General features: G+C 56.8%; 5 protein-coding genes across 5 annotated transcripts; 4 read left to right on the top strand and 1 right to left on the bottom strand.

The window, feature by feature from the left end:
* Nucleotides 1–636: 636 nt before the first annotated feature.
* V2A60_002717 (aminopeptidase P family protein) lies at nucleotides 637–2,430 on the top strand (the record flags this gene model as incomplete). The annotated part of the gene is made up of 4 exons (XM_083254063.1): nucleotides 637–692; nucleotides 787–836; nucleotides 893–1,001; nucleotides 1,080–2,430. 4 exons carry the CDS (start codon nucleotides 637–639, stop codon nucleotides 2,428–2,430), a joined length of 1,566 nt encoding a protein of 521 aa, XP_083110189.1.
* A 379-nt stretch (nucleotides 2,431–2,809) lies between these two features.
* V2A60_002716 (concanavalin A-like lectin/glucanase domain-containing protein) lies at nucleotides 2,810–4,235 on the bottom strand (the record flags this gene model as incomplete). Its single annotated transcript, XM_083254062.1, has 2 exons — nucleotides 2,810–4,028; nucleotides 4,141–4,235. 2 exons carry the CDS (start codon nucleotides 4,233–4,235, stop codon nucleotides 2,810–2,812), a joined length of 1,314 nt encoding a protein of 437 aa, XP_083110188.1.
* A 500-nt stretch (nucleotides 4,236–4,735) lies between these two features.
* V2A60_002715 (dolichyl-P-Glc:Glc1Man(9)GlcNAc(2)-PP-dolichol alpha-1,3-glucosyltransferase) lies at nucleotides 4,736–6,654 on the top strand (the record flags this gene model as incomplete). The annotated part of the gene is made up of 3 exons (XM_083254061.1): nucleotides 4,736–4,743; nucleotides 5,140–5,906; nucleotides 5,996–6,654. 3 exons carry the CDS (start codon nucleotides 4,736–4,738, stop codon nucleotides 6,652–6,654), a joined length of 1,434 nt encoding a protein of 477 aa, XP_083110187.1.
* A 760-nt stretch (nucleotides 6,655–7,414) lies between these two features.
* On the top strand, nucleotides 7,415–8,352 carry V2A60_002714 (sulfotransferase family protein; the record flags this gene model as incomplete). Its single annotated transcript, XM_083254060.1, has 3 exons — nucleotides 7,415–7,534; nucleotides 7,615–7,718; nucleotides 7,863–8,352. 3 exons carry the CDS (start codon nucleotides 7,415–7,417, stop codon nucleotides 8,350–8,352), a joined length of 714 nt encoding a protein of 237 aa, XP_083110186.1.
* A 2,020-nt stretch (nucleotides 8,353–10,372) lies between these two features.
* V2A60_002713 (uncharacterized protein) lies at nucleotides 10,373–13,620 on the top strand (the record flags this gene model as incomplete). Its single annotated transcript, XM_083254059.1, has 6 exons — nucleotides 10,373–10,375; nucleotides 10,457–10,522; nucleotides 10,584–10,642; nucleotides 10,704–10,722; nucleotides 10,785–10,850; nucleotides 10,903–13,620. The coding sequence occupies 6 exons, from the start codon at nucleotides 10,373–10,375 to the stop codon at nucleotides 13,618–13,620; spliced, it is 2,931 nt and encodes a 976-aa protein (XP_083110185.1).
* Between the last annotated feature and the right edge of the window lie 279 nt (nucleotides 13,621–13,899).

Genomic DNA, 13,899 nt, shown 5'->3' with positions numbered 1-13,899 from the left:
TGCATAGAGCCTCGTTGCAGCCAGACCACATTGTCACAGTGACATCTTGGATCGCTTATTACACTGATGTGCAGCGGTATGGACTACATGGAATTTGAAACGAGGAGGTTGAATCTTCACAATACGATTGTGCGGCAGACTTGTTGTGAATGGCCTCTCGCTACCATATCATCGATTTGTGCCACTTCTGCGACAGGTCTAGTCCTCTCACAGCCAACCTCAAAGAACATCTATGGCGACATTGGAATTGAGGTTACGTCATGGCGTAATCCAAGGCGCTCTTCTCTTGGACTGCGCACCAACTACGTGTCTAAATACAGCCAGATTTCGACGCGTTTACATAATGACAACCGTTCTGCATGTATTACAGTGAGCGGTCTGCTCGATTGGCGCTGGTAAAGATCCGCTTTGGTGTGAGGGTACGCTTGCCGACTGGGTGACGGTCGACCCTAACCCTATTCATCCATAGGTGCTACTTGGCTATCTCAACTAGCTCTTAGTTATGGGGTTCGATTGATTAGCGTTCCCCCGCAGCCATTTTCGGACGACTACATCTCCCTCTCCTACAAGCCATTCAAACGCAAGGCTTCCAGTTCCATCACTGTAGTATGCAATCTTTCTGAATCGAATTTCACCATGGCAGCCGCAGAGCTCGACTACGAGTTTGTACTGGACGAGGAGTTTGATGCCATGTATGTTTTCTGCACCTGCGTGCCGTTTTTGTTGCAGCACGCGATGAACAGATGATTTGCTGCGGAGCCGTGGTTGGCTAATTGCTGTGAATAGCTCCCTAGACAAGAAGTCTGTCGACGAGATTCTGAGCGGCAAATATCCTGGTGTGTAGATTCTGACATTGTATACTGACTGCCTACACATATGCTGACCAACCCAGCCAAGAACCATGCGCGCAAAGTCGCCCAAGAGCTCGGCGTCGATGAGGGCATCATCTACCTCGTGGGTGAGCCGGAGCGCCGCTTCCCGGACTCTGACCAGGGTCCCAAGTTCCGCCAACAGCGATAGTAAGATCTTGCACAAGCTGTCCCGACACCTTTGGCGGCCACCTCCCCTAACTCGCGCAGCTTCTACTACCTCTCCGGCGTCGACTATGCGGGCTGCACCGTCACCTACGACATTGGCCGCGACACGCTCGTGCTCTGGATCCCCTACACCGAGCCCAAGAAGAGCCACTGGTTCGGGTCGACGCCGTCCACCGCGCAGGCCGCGCGCCTGTACGACGCCGACCAGGTGCACTACGCCAGCGACCTGGCCGACTACATCACCGGCCTGCCGGCCTCGGCGACCCTCTACGCGCTGCACCCGGAGCAGCGCCCGCCGCAGCTCGTGCGGCACCAGTCGTTCCGGGCGCGCTCGTCCGACGGGCCGCGCATCGACACCGACGCCCTCGGGCCGGCCATGAACCGCGCCCGCGAGGTCAAGGACGCGTACGAGGTGGCGCTGATCCGCCGCGCCAACGACATCTCGAGCGAGGCGCACCGCCGAGTCGCGCGCTCCCTGCTGCGCATGAGCAACGAGAGCCACCTGCAGGCCGTCTTCGAGGCCGTCTGCACCGCCCGCGACGCCCACAGCCAGGCGTACCCCGTCATTGCCGGCGCGGGGCCCAACGGCGCCACGCTGCACTACGGCGCCAACAACGCGCCGCTCGAGCCTTGCGCAACCGTCGTCCTCGACGCCGGCTGCGAGTACCGCTGCTACGCGAGCGACATCACCCGCACGCTGCCCGTCGGGGGTTCCTTCTCCCCGCGCGCCGCTGCCATCAACGGCATCGTCGCGCGCATGCAGAGCGAGTGCATCGAGCGCATGCGACCGGGTGCCTTCTTCTACGAGATCCACAACCACGCCGGTCGCGTCGCCATCGACGGCCTCCTCCAGCTCGGGATTCTCCGCGGCACCCGTGAGGAGATTATCGCCGCCGGCACCGTCGCCGCCTTCTTCACGCACGGCCTCGGCCACCACGTCGGCCTCGAGGTGCACGACGTCGTCGGCGACGTTCCGCTGATGATGCCCGCCGCCGCCGAGACGGTCGGCAGTGGCGGCGGCGGGGCGAGACGCGGCCTCGGGAAGCGCACCATGCTGACGCCCGAGGGGCTGGCGGCCGTCAGCCGGCTCAGCAGGGCGACGGCGGCGGAGAAGCAGCGCACCGTGCTCCGCGCGGGCATGGTCCTCACCGTCGAGCCGGGCCTGTACTTTAACCGCGCGTACCTCGAGGGCTTCTTCCGCGACGACCCCGTCCACGCCGGGCTCATTGAGTGGGACGTCGTCGAGCGGTACTACCCCGTGGGCGGAAGCCGCACCGAGGACTGCATCCTGGTGACGGAGAGCGGCTACGAGAACCTGACGACGGCGCCCAAGGGCCCGGAGCTGCTGGACGTGATTAACGGGCGCGAGGGGTCCAAGCCTCGGCGCGGATGAAGCTCTCGAGGCTTCCGTGTAGTCTGTATGGCCGTTTCTCCATGATTGGCTGGCGGCGAGCTAGCTATTCAAGACACGACATCAATACCAATCGACAAAGTATTTGTATACAATCAAGGCTAGTTGTCAAAATTTCCTTCTCACGACTCATAAAAAGAGAAAAAATATACACGGGGCGGTGAGCGCCCCAGTCTCGCCTTGTCCTCTGGACACTCTAGAATTTCAACTCTGCTCCCAGCATAGACACATGATATAACAGTGACGCCAAATGCTACGAAAATCAAGTTTCCTCAAAGAACAACGTAAGCCAATATATAACACCGCCATGACACCCTCATCGCTTCGGACCGTGACCACTCGCGCCGACATCCACCTTCCTCTAGAGATACTTTTTCGGGCCAGCCATCTTGCGCCGCTTGTACACGACGTAGATGCCCGCGAGGACCACCTGGGTGCCGACCAGGATGAAGATGAGCTTGCCGTGGCCGGGGATGCTATCGACCATGCGCTCGGAGAGCTGTCGGTGGTGGTCGGTGAGGGCGCCGCGAAAGGAGGACTCGTGGGAGCTGATGCGGCGGTCGAGGGCGTCGTGCAGGCCGGCGACCTCGCGCTGGAGGGACTCGACAGTGCGCTGGAGGCTGTCGAGCTTGTCGAGACGCTTCAGGTCGGCGCGGATATTTTGCACCATGTCCTGCACCTCCTTGTGGCGCTGCTCGTCGACGGCGTGGTGGGCGGTCACGGAGCGGTAGACGGCAGCCAGCTGGTGGTACGTCGACTGCAGGCGGTTGTGCAGGTCGGCAAACTGGCGGTTCGAAGTCTGGAAAACGTCGGCGCTCTCGTCGGGAATGACCTTTTTGAAGGCGTCGTCGGGGTTGTCGAAGCCGCCAGGCGCGGCGGCTTGCTCGTAGTTGTGCGGGCTGTTGTTGTTATCATTGCTGCCCTGCTGCTGCTGTTGCTGCTGAGCGTGGCGAGGATCGACAGTCTCGCTCATGACGACGAGCTTGAATATCTCAAACGAGTCTGGGTTCTCGGGCGTGGCGGCGGTGATACCAAATGTGTAGCCCTGCGGGATGGCAATCTTGCTGCTCTCGAAGCACTTGTGGCCGTCAATCTCGACCTTGAAGTTGCCGGCAGCATGATGGATCTTGATCTGGGAGGGACGGCCGAGGTTGCGGTAGCCGATCTGGCAGTGACCAAAAGCGAGGGCGTCAATGTTGGTCTGGTGGGCGTAGTCCTTGGTGCCGTCGTTGAGAAAGCCGCGGAGCATGCCGCCGGAGCCGCCGTACTGATCGATGACGAGGACCAGGCCTTCGAAGCGGCCGACGGTGTAGACGCTATTCTCCTGAACGGTGGCGCGGCCGTCCTTGGCGAGCCAGATGTTGAGGTTGCCCGAGGCGCGCTCAGGACCGTTGGCGCGGAAGTCAATGTCGGCGACCCAGTCGTTGCGCTGCAGCGTGCGCTCGCCCCAGATGGAGGCGCGCTGGTGGCCGATGCCCATGGGCGTCAGGATGACCTTGTTGGAGAGCACATCGGGGCGGTTGGGCTGGCCGTTGACGTGGTAGTGCGGGATGGTGCCGGGGGACTCGTCATGGCTGAGCCTGCGGTGGTGGAACGAGTCTGGTTAGTGCTTGCGTAGAGAAAGAGACGGTCGAGGGAAAATGAGCCAGGGGCTGGACAAAGGAAGAGGAACGAAGGGGTGAGGGGACAGACTTGGCGTCAATGCCAAAGCTCAGCTCGTTGATGAGATACTGTGCCTGGCCAAGCCCAGCAGCGAGAGCTGCCAGGAGCATAGAAGTAGTGCGCATGCTGGTGATGTGTAGCTTTTTCGCTCTGCGCAGCAAAATACGGCGAAGAAGAAAAAAAGCTAAACGATGAACAGAGTGAACAAGAGCCTGTCGGGCGAATTTGCAGACCCAATGGTCAACGTGGGTATTCGCGGACGAAGATCGTGGCGGGATGTCCCTTGAATGTTCCCAGCCCAAGGGAGAGGACACTTTGCAGGTCGGTGACAGGGGGGACTTTGGAGGAGTTGCGGGGAAGCAGCACTACGATGATGCGGCGAACCAGCTACAAAGACGAGTCGATTGCAGTAGGATGGGGGGAAAATCGAAGAATCCCGTATTGCCGAAAAAAAACAACATACAAGACCAAAAGAAAAAAACCACCGATCTGCTGGCCGTCGGCAGAGGAGGGAAACAATATTAATAGTGCGGTCCAGCAAACACGAAGCTCGCATCGTCTTAGTACGGACGGACTACGGAGCAAGGGTGGGTGGGCACGAGTGGTTATCGATAAGATGCCGAGCATGTGGAGGTGAGCTCTACTTACTACTGTTGCTGCTGGTGCTGGTGCTAATAAGTACTGCTTCTGCTACTGCTGGCAGTTCCAAAAAAAAAAGCCCTCGAGTCCTGGTGATGCTTCTCATCAACAAGCTCCACGCCGCGCATCTCGGCTCGGCATCGTCCACAACCAATGGTCTCTATCATGCCACACACGTCATAATTTAATTGTTTTCCTCTTCGTCTGCTCCCTCGACATGTCCGCCGATACGACGTACCCAACCATCACGCAGTGCGCGTTGGTTGCGGCCGCTTTTAAGATTCTCCTGTTCCCCGCCTAGTACGATGATACAACATCCACCAACTCCATCCATCAACCGGGCAAACTATAAGACAAGTACACTGACACTCACCTACTCAATGGATTTAGCAAATCTACCGACTTTGAAGTCCACCGCAACTGGCTCGCCATCACAAACAGCCTCCCCCTCTCCGAGTGGTACTACGAGGACACGTCGCAATGGACGCTCGACTACCCGCCCTTCTTCGCCTACTTTGAGTGGCTCATGTCCCACGTCGCCCGCCTCGCCGACCCTGCCATGGTGCGCGTCTTCAACCTCGAGCACGATACCTGGCAGACCGTCTACTTTCAGCGCGCCACCGTCATCCTCACCGAGCTGCTGCTCGCCTACGCCCTGCAGCTGTTTGTCGAGTCGTCGCCGCCGGGCTCGCGCCGCGCCGCCCAGGTCGCCGCCCTCTCCGTACTGCTGTCGCCCGGTCTCCTCATCATCGACCACATCCACTTCCAGTACAACGGCTTCATGTACGGCATCCTCGTGCTGTCGCTCGTGCTGGCCCGCCGCAAAGACTCGCTGCTCGGCAGCGGCCTGGTGTTTGCCGCCCTGCTCTGCTTCAAGCACATCTACGTCTACCTCGCCCCGGCCTACTTTGTCTACTTGCTGGCCGAGTACTGCCTGTCGCCCAGGTCCCTCTTCAGCATCCGCTTCGTGAACTGCCTCAAACTCGGTGGCGGCATCGTGGCTATTGCAGCCGCGGCGCTGGGTCCGTTTGCTGCGTTGAAGCAGATGCCACAATTGCTCAGTCGACTGTTTCCCTTTGCGCGAGGACTGTGCCACGCATACTGGGCTCCCAATATCTGGGCTCTGTACTCCTTTACCGACCGCGCTCTTATTGTTCGTAAGTACAGCCACGCAGCCACACAGCTTTGCCGCCGCGCCGCCTCGCCACCTCGCAACCTTTGCTCCTATGCGCTAACACATTCACAGTTGCCCCGCGGCTGGGCCTCGATATCAAGGCGGACGCCCTGCAGAGTGTAACGCGAGGACTTGTTGGCGACACCTCGTTTGCCGTCCTTCCAGAGATTAGCGCCCGAACCTGCTTTGCTCTGACGCTGTTCTTCCAGGTGCTCCCGCTTATCAAGCTCTTTAGGCAGCCGACTTGGGAAAACTTCATCGGCGCGACAACGCTTTGTGGCTACGCGTCATTTCTCTTTGGCTACCATGTGCACGAAAAGGCCATACTCCTCGTCATTATTCCCTTTAGTTTGATCGCGCTGCGAGACAGGCGACATCTCTCCACCTTTCGGCCGCTGGCCGTCGCAGGTCACGTCTCACTCTTCCCCCTGCTATTTACACCGGCAGAATTCCCTATCAAGACCGTCTACACGCTGCTATGGCTGGTTGTCTTTCTCACAGCCTTTGACAGGCTGGCGCCGGCGTCCAACAAGCGCTTCTTCCGACTCGATCGCCTCAACACTCTGTACATGGCTCTGTGCATGCCGCTTGTCATCTACACGTCGCTTGTGCACCAGCTTGTCTTTGGTCAGCGCCTTGAGTTCCTGCCACTGATGCTGACCAGCGTATACACGGCGGTGGGCGTGGTGGGCAGCTGGGTAGCCTACATGGTTGTGTACTTTGCATCATAATATTCGACGAACCTTCCTTAATTGTAAGCCATAGAACAATAGAGAAAAATTATTAAAGCAATGATTCCAGGAGCTTTCTCGCAGAGATGCTGAGCGTCAAAGCCACTAGGCTAAGCCTAACTAGTGTACCACGCTAAGTACAGTAGAAGTGACAACAGTATGTATGGTCAGGCTTTCAAAGAGCAATGAACGGCGTACATCCATACGGTGAGTGAGTGGGCTGGGCCTAGGGCGTTTTAGGCAATATAAACGGCGAATATTGCGACTCGGGATGAGTTGCACCGCAACTGGACATTTCGGCAATAAGTAGACAGCGCCCTACAACAGACATGGGGTAGAAGCAAGACCCCCGCAGACAGACTATTTAATACGTGCGTCTTCGGTCTCACCTCCTTCGAACTGTGAAATGTAAATACTTCTTTTGGGATTCCCTCTCAACATCAATTGTGTATGTCTGGTCTAAAAGCTGCTGCGTCATATCGGCCACTGACAGTGACAGGTTCATCATGACGGCCTCGGACTCGAAAGCGACGGCCCTAGCGCCGACGACCCCGACGACCCGTACAGTACCCATGAAAGTATTGTGTCTGGGCATGGGACGCACAGGAACCATATGTACGTTTTTCAGCTTTCATCTTCATCCATATTCATGTGAAATGAAAAAAAGAACCATGAAAACTGATAAAGGAAAAAAACACTCCCCGTAACAGCACTACGAGAGTCGCTCCTGTTGCTGGGCTATCGACACTCGTATCACACAATGGACGCTGTTACGGTCAACTTTTACGACTGCAAGCTGTGGAATGACTTGCTGAAGAAGAAGGAAGCCGGGATGGAGGTCACACGCGAGGATTTTGACCGCATTCTGGGACACTGTCAGGTAGGTGGCTGCAAGCCCCTCCACCTGATGGAACTTGCTGGTGGCGGCTTTATGGTTGGCTAACTAGACGACAATGGTAGGCTGTTTTGGACATGCCGGCAGCTTTTTTCGCCAAAGAGCTCATGGCAGCGTATCCTGACGCCAAAGTCATCTTGACTGTGCGAGATACTGAAAGCTGGTTCGCGTACGTTTGGCTCTATCGCCAATCACACACTCCCTGCAACAAAATACCACCACCGGCCAGATTGACTCTGGCTGGAAGGGGTAGTTTTCTTTGATTCTCTCAATATTCCTCTGTGCTGACCCCCCCTTTCTTTTGTGAATATAGTTCCGTGACGAAAACTTTGCGGCCTATACACGAGAGCTGGCTCACCGTGCTCGTCTCGGCCCTGGACCGGGTGTTGCTGATGCCGTCGCGGTGGATGCACCCCATGTTCCGGACGCTGGACCGGGTGCAGTTCCAGGGCGACTTTGCCCGCAACGGGCGGCGGGTCTACGAGGAGCACAACGCCCGGGTGCGCGCCCTCGCGCCGCCGGGGAGGCTCCTCGAGTATCACGTCCGCGAGGGATGGGCGCCGCTGTGCGCGTTCCTGGGCCGCGAGGTGCCCGAGGAGGACGCGGCGGCGGGCGCGCCCGGGACGACGCCGCACCTCAACAGCAGCGCGTCGTTTATAGAGAGCCATCACGGGCTCAACTATCACATGCTGGCGGCGCAGGGGAGGCGGCTGCTGGACGTGGCGGCGTATGCGGCGCTGGTGGCGGTCGTGACGGGAGCGGCGGCGAAGAGATGGGGGTTCAAATGGCCCGACTTTGTTTAGGAAGGAACAAGAGTTGAGTAGTTGGAGATGTATAAAGTGAGTCAAGTTTACACCATATCGTATACATGCATGGCGTGCGTTGTAGTCATGAGCTGCCTCGATTTCCAGCATTGAAGGCCGGATGCGAGTTGGCGAGTTTAATATGACTGGACGAGGCTCGAAATTCAACAAACAGCGTGCAGCAGTGAGAAGGCGTTTACGGTGAAGACGGTATCAATCTGCAATGGACAGGCTGCGAATGTCCGAGAAAACGGGCAACACTGCCCCGGGGCGGTCGCTACAAGGGGCAGGAGGGCTACCGGGTCTCCAGCGGCCCAAGCCTGGGGGAATGGCGGAGATGAGAGGGAGGAGGGGGGAAAGACGGGCAGGCAGCACAAAGGGGGACGGATGCAGACGGCGCATCGAGCTGATATTAAAAAAAATGCAACGGTATAAATGATTAGATTCTCCGCGATTTTGGGAGCACAACGAGCACAAACACGGCCATGAAAGGAGCGCGGGTCGGGGCGCAAAGAGGCGATATCAAGGCGAGTCGGGGTTGGAGGTTGGTGCAACGGGCAGTGGGAGGCGCGACAGAACGGGGGCCAGGCCCCGGCGCACCCGGGTGGGCCGGGGCTTGCAAGTACCTTTTCTATGGTACCAGCGGCGGGAGGAGGGGCACGACAAACGCAGAGAGATGATTCTTTGCGGAGAGAGACGGAAAAAAAATTCGTACGTACAAAAAGGGGTCTGGATGAGTCTTGTGTCTTTTTTTTATCAGTCGTCTGCGTCGTCGAGAGCACCAACGTCCTAGGACCCCTCAATACCCGGAGGTGACCCCCCCCCTGGGTACCTGGCAGCTTCGGTCGTCCCCACACAATGCTAGTGCAAGGTTTCCCTTCCTGGCGAGGCTGGCTTTGTCACTCGTCAACCCAATTTATTTAGTTGCGGGCGGGTCGGAAAGGTATCAATGACACTGTAATTCGCACAAGAGGTACTTTCTAGTTCTGCTAGGCCCGTTTGCCTCTTTTTCTTTTTTTTCCTTCTATTACTTATTCTTCTTTTTTTTTCATCTACGCGCCGCCAGCTCGCCAGCTGCCCACCTCTCTAAACTGCCAGCTGCCAGCCAGCTGCCCGCCCAAACAAAAACACTACAAACCGACAATCAACCCTTTTTACCTGGACTGATCGTTTGTGATTTCTTCCCCTTGCTAACTCTCTGCCCTTCTTCCTCATCATCTTCATCTTCATCTTCATCGACAACACCTCCAAACGTCATCGCTCAGCTCGCCCCACGACGCATCGCTTTTCATTGACACCCTCGCCTTCCTTCTCTCGCTCTCTCTCTCTCGCGCTATCCCGCGCGTCGTGTAAGTCAGTCAGGTCACCTCACTTCGATAGACTCGCACCCGTGGGTGTGGGTGTAGGTGTCTGTCTGTCTATTTGTCTGTCTGTGTTTGTGTCTCTTTGCTGCATCCATCTTGTCTGCCGTGTGTCTCTTCTCGCTCCGGCTCAGGACCACCACCACCACCACCACCACCGCCTCAACTACCAGGGCTCAGCCGAAATCCACTCTCCTTCCTCTCCTCCTGCTCGCCGCCCCCGACCGACGACAACAACCACCACGGCAGCCAAAAAAAAGTCTCCACCTCTTACCTTTCTACTCTTTTTCATTCCTGCACAATCTAAAACACCGCAGCTCGAGCAAGCTGTTCTTATCAGCTCGACTCCTCTTTCGCCTCGATTCTTTTTCCTTTGCTTGCCCTGTCCGACTCGGCCCAGATCGCGCGACCGCCAACCTCGGACGAGCAGCACAAGACTACCCGCCTGCCTACCTACCTCTCGTCCTCGGCGCGTCCCAATCCTGCGCCCGCCCCCCCGTCGCCCTCCACACGGCACTTGAGGCTGGAGTCGATCCGCTCCCGCAAGACGCGCTCTCCAGCTGCGACGTTCGTTGTGGTCCGCGCAACCTGCACTTCGCCGCCTGCTCAGCGCGCACACGTGTAAGCGCGACTCGGCTGTCGGCACTGTCCTCGACACAATGGTACGCACTTGAAATCACGACCCGATCCTGTCGTGCACCATGCGCTTAGCGTCCCCGGACTGACGAAATCTTCCCTACCAGGTCTTGTTTAAGCGAAAACCCGTCAAGTTCCTACCTCCCGCTCAGGTAGAAGACGAAGATGCAGAGGTATTCCCTGATTCCCTCGTCACACATGCACGCCATCTGTGCGACAACTAACGCGACGCAGGTCTGGCACATTCCCCAGACGGGTGAAATATTCGCCACCTATGAGGAATATCTAAATCGGTGAGAAGAATAACACCCAATGCTCTATACTACTCTATCGATTTACGCTTACACTGTCTAGCATGGATTTTTATAAACAGGTACAACCCGCCGTCCGGCTCACTGCCCCCCTTGCACCAACACCCGACACTAACCTCTTCAGCGACGCTTCAATGATCAAATAACCGGCCATTCGGGCCTCACCTTCTTCGAAGCACACGAAAGCGAGGTTTGTAATCCAAACGCACATTTGCGCGCGCCCAACTCTAACCGCCGTCTAGCTCGCTGGCGCTCGCGAAGTCGAAGAATCCTTCCCCGAAGCCCTCAAAGGTCCCATCCTCCGCAGAGTCCAGTTTCAAATCGTTTCGCGACTCGATAACCTAGTCGACACCATCTTCGATGAATTCAAGCATGACTACTATCCCGGTGAGGAAGTCACCATCATCGGCGAAGGCGGCGACCGATCTCACGGCCTCGTTCGCGACAAGACGACCTTTGGGGAACGCTTACTTGCCGACGGTACACGCACAAAGCCCTCAACGAGATATTTAGTCGATGCCCGGGCTAGTGGCGACGAGGTCGTCGTCACCGAGGACAGCATCTCACGCGACCGAGGCGCCTTCACCAAGGCCATGCTGCGGGCCTTCCTTAAGAAGACGGTCATGCGCGAAGCATGGACTGGAGCCCCTTGGCTTGTCAAGCAAGACTACGCTGCGCAATACCACATCGACACCAGGATACCGCCACATTTGCGCTATGACACCAAGTTGCAAGAGCGCAAGCAGCTTCAGGCCCAGAAACGCTCATCCGATATCAATGGCCATGCCGCCTCCATGCCAGCGCGACTACCCGAGCTCAAGCCCGCCAAGAGCATCAAGCCCAAGCCCCCTCCTGGCAAAGGACTCAAGTGGCCCGCCGGAATAGTCAATGGCAGCGCGGAGGCCTTCATTAAACGCGAACCTTCTCCTCCGCCTCCACCTCCTCCGCCAAAATATCCTATCGAAGACTTGCAGCTCGACCCCAACCCCGATGCTCACCGACCGGCAATCAAATTCATGTGCAACGACCCGCCTTCTGACAAGGGCAATGACGACCCGCTGAGAGAATATGTACAGATGAGGTCCGTCGGACCACTCCTAGAGACTTGGGACACCCTGAACGTGTACTGCGAAATCTTCAAACTCGACTCTTTTACCTTTGATGACTTTGTTGAGGCCATGTCTGTGGCTTCCGAACGCACTGTAGTTCAACTTGTTGAAGAGATACACTGCTCAGTTCTCAAAGTTTTGGTCGACTCGGAGCAAGATGGCGGAAAAGTTCGCATTCCTCTGCCCGAAATCGAAGAGGACGATAGCGACGACGAGGATGACGAAGGCGACGAAGAAGAAGAGGAAGAGGAGGAGGAGGAGGAAGAGGAGGAGCCCGAGGAGAAGCCTGTCAAGCGAGCTACGCGCAGCAGTCTAGCCAAGCAAGAAGCCGAGCGAATAGCTGCCGAGGCTGCCGCCGCCGAGGAAGAGACCATCAAGGCCGAACTGGAATCCAAGACGCGCGCCGAGGAAATGATGAAGGAATTCAACTGGATAGAACATCTCCGGAAACGAGACTTTTCGAATGGCGGGTGGGAGCGTATCGTCGTGGGCCTCCTCCATCAACTATCCAAGGGTGAAAAAAATCAACGGCTTTATGAGGATTTACTCCTGCAGATCATCCCTGCCGATACGGACCCTACCCAAGAGGCCGCACGTCAAAAGTACGCCGAGCTCGACGTCAACACGCGAGTACAAATTTTGCAGATTCTCTGCATGTTGACAATGGAAACCAAGGCTGTGCGAGCGTTCATGGAGGACTGCAACGAAACTATGACCAAATATCGCAAAGACAGGGTCGAGTGGCAGCGGCAACGCAAGCAAGCAACCGAAGAACTCCGCCAACTCAACGAGCAGCGCAAACTACTCCTGCCTGAAAACACGCCCGCAGAGGAAGAGCCCAAGGAGAATGGTCACGTCCACACGAATGGGGCGGAAGACACCATGACGGAAAAAGAGTGTAATGGCGAAGCCGAACCAAGCAACGATGAGAAGCCACAAAAGAAGCGTCATGGTCGTCAGGTCGTTGATAAGCGCAAGAAGCGAGAGGAAGAGGAGGCAGCCCGCAAGGCCAAGGAGAAGGCGCAAAAGGAAGCTGCCAAAGCGTCGCAGCAAACGAAACAATTTACCAAGCTACTCAAGGAGATTCAAAAGAAGGAGGATCTAGTCAAGAAATGTGAGGAAGAAGTGGCGACGATTGAGAATGACCTACGCGAGGCGGACTGCCCACGTACGCGTGTTCTAGGTAGGGACCGATTTTGGAATCGATACTACTGGTTTGAGCGCAACGGTATGCCCTACGGTGGGCTGCCCACCAGCTCAACTGCCGAGGCAGGGTATGCAAATGGACGCCTGTGGATTCAGGGACCGGACGAGCTAGAACGCGAGGGCTACATCGATGTACCGACGGACCTAGAAAACGAGTACAAGGCCAAGTTCAACATGACAATACGGGAGCGCAAGAACAAAGAAGAAGGTGGCACGAGCATGGAGAGCGCTTATCAATGGGGCTACATTACCGATCCTGGGGATCTGGAAAAGCTGATCCGGTGGCTAGACCCGCGAGGTTTCAACGAGCTGCGACTACGCAAGGAGCTGGTGACGCTCAAGGACAAGATTTCCGAGCACATGGAGAAGCGTCAGCAGTACCTGACAAAGGTAGCAGAGGAAGAGGTACGGCGAGAAGAGTCGGCGCCAACGAAGCGGAGTAGCTCGCGCATCCGAGATAAGACACCGGAACCGCCCAACTACAGATGCCTGCGGTGGGAAAATAGCATGGCGCTGGAAGAGCTTGGCCATCTCCACGCGGATCCGCCGCCGCCGCCTCGTCTGCGCAAACAGACGAAGAAGCGAGAGGCCATGGAGGCGCCTGCCGCGCTACCTCCACGAGCCGCCAAGAGGGGTAGACGGTAATAAGCGGGCAATGATGTTTGTAGTCCATATTGAACGTTTGTGACGGGATTTTTTTGGGTTTGATTTTATTTTGTTCTTTGTCTCCTGTTGTGTTGTCCTCTCTGGTCAAGGCTTTTGGTAACCACGATTTGGGAGGTCACAGGTGTTTTGGCTGGGGGTTTATAGAAGCGGTTCCGGCCATGCATAAAAGAAGATGAGCGTTGAGGGACGATGCCAGTGCGGCGCCCCCCCTCCTTTTTTTTTTCCTTTTTTTAATTTTTCTTTGCCTTGTTACCGGAA

This window comes from Cordyceps javanica, chromosome 2 (genome assembly GCF_051103115.1).
Source record: "Cordyceps javanica chromosome 2, complete sequence".
Taxonomy (NCBI): Eukaryota; Fungi; Ascomycota; class Sordariomycetes; order Hypocreales; family Cordycipitaceae; genus Cordyceps; species Cordyceps javanica.
Note: the sequence above shows the minus strand (reverse complement) of the source record. Positions and strands in the feature narration are given on the sequence as shown.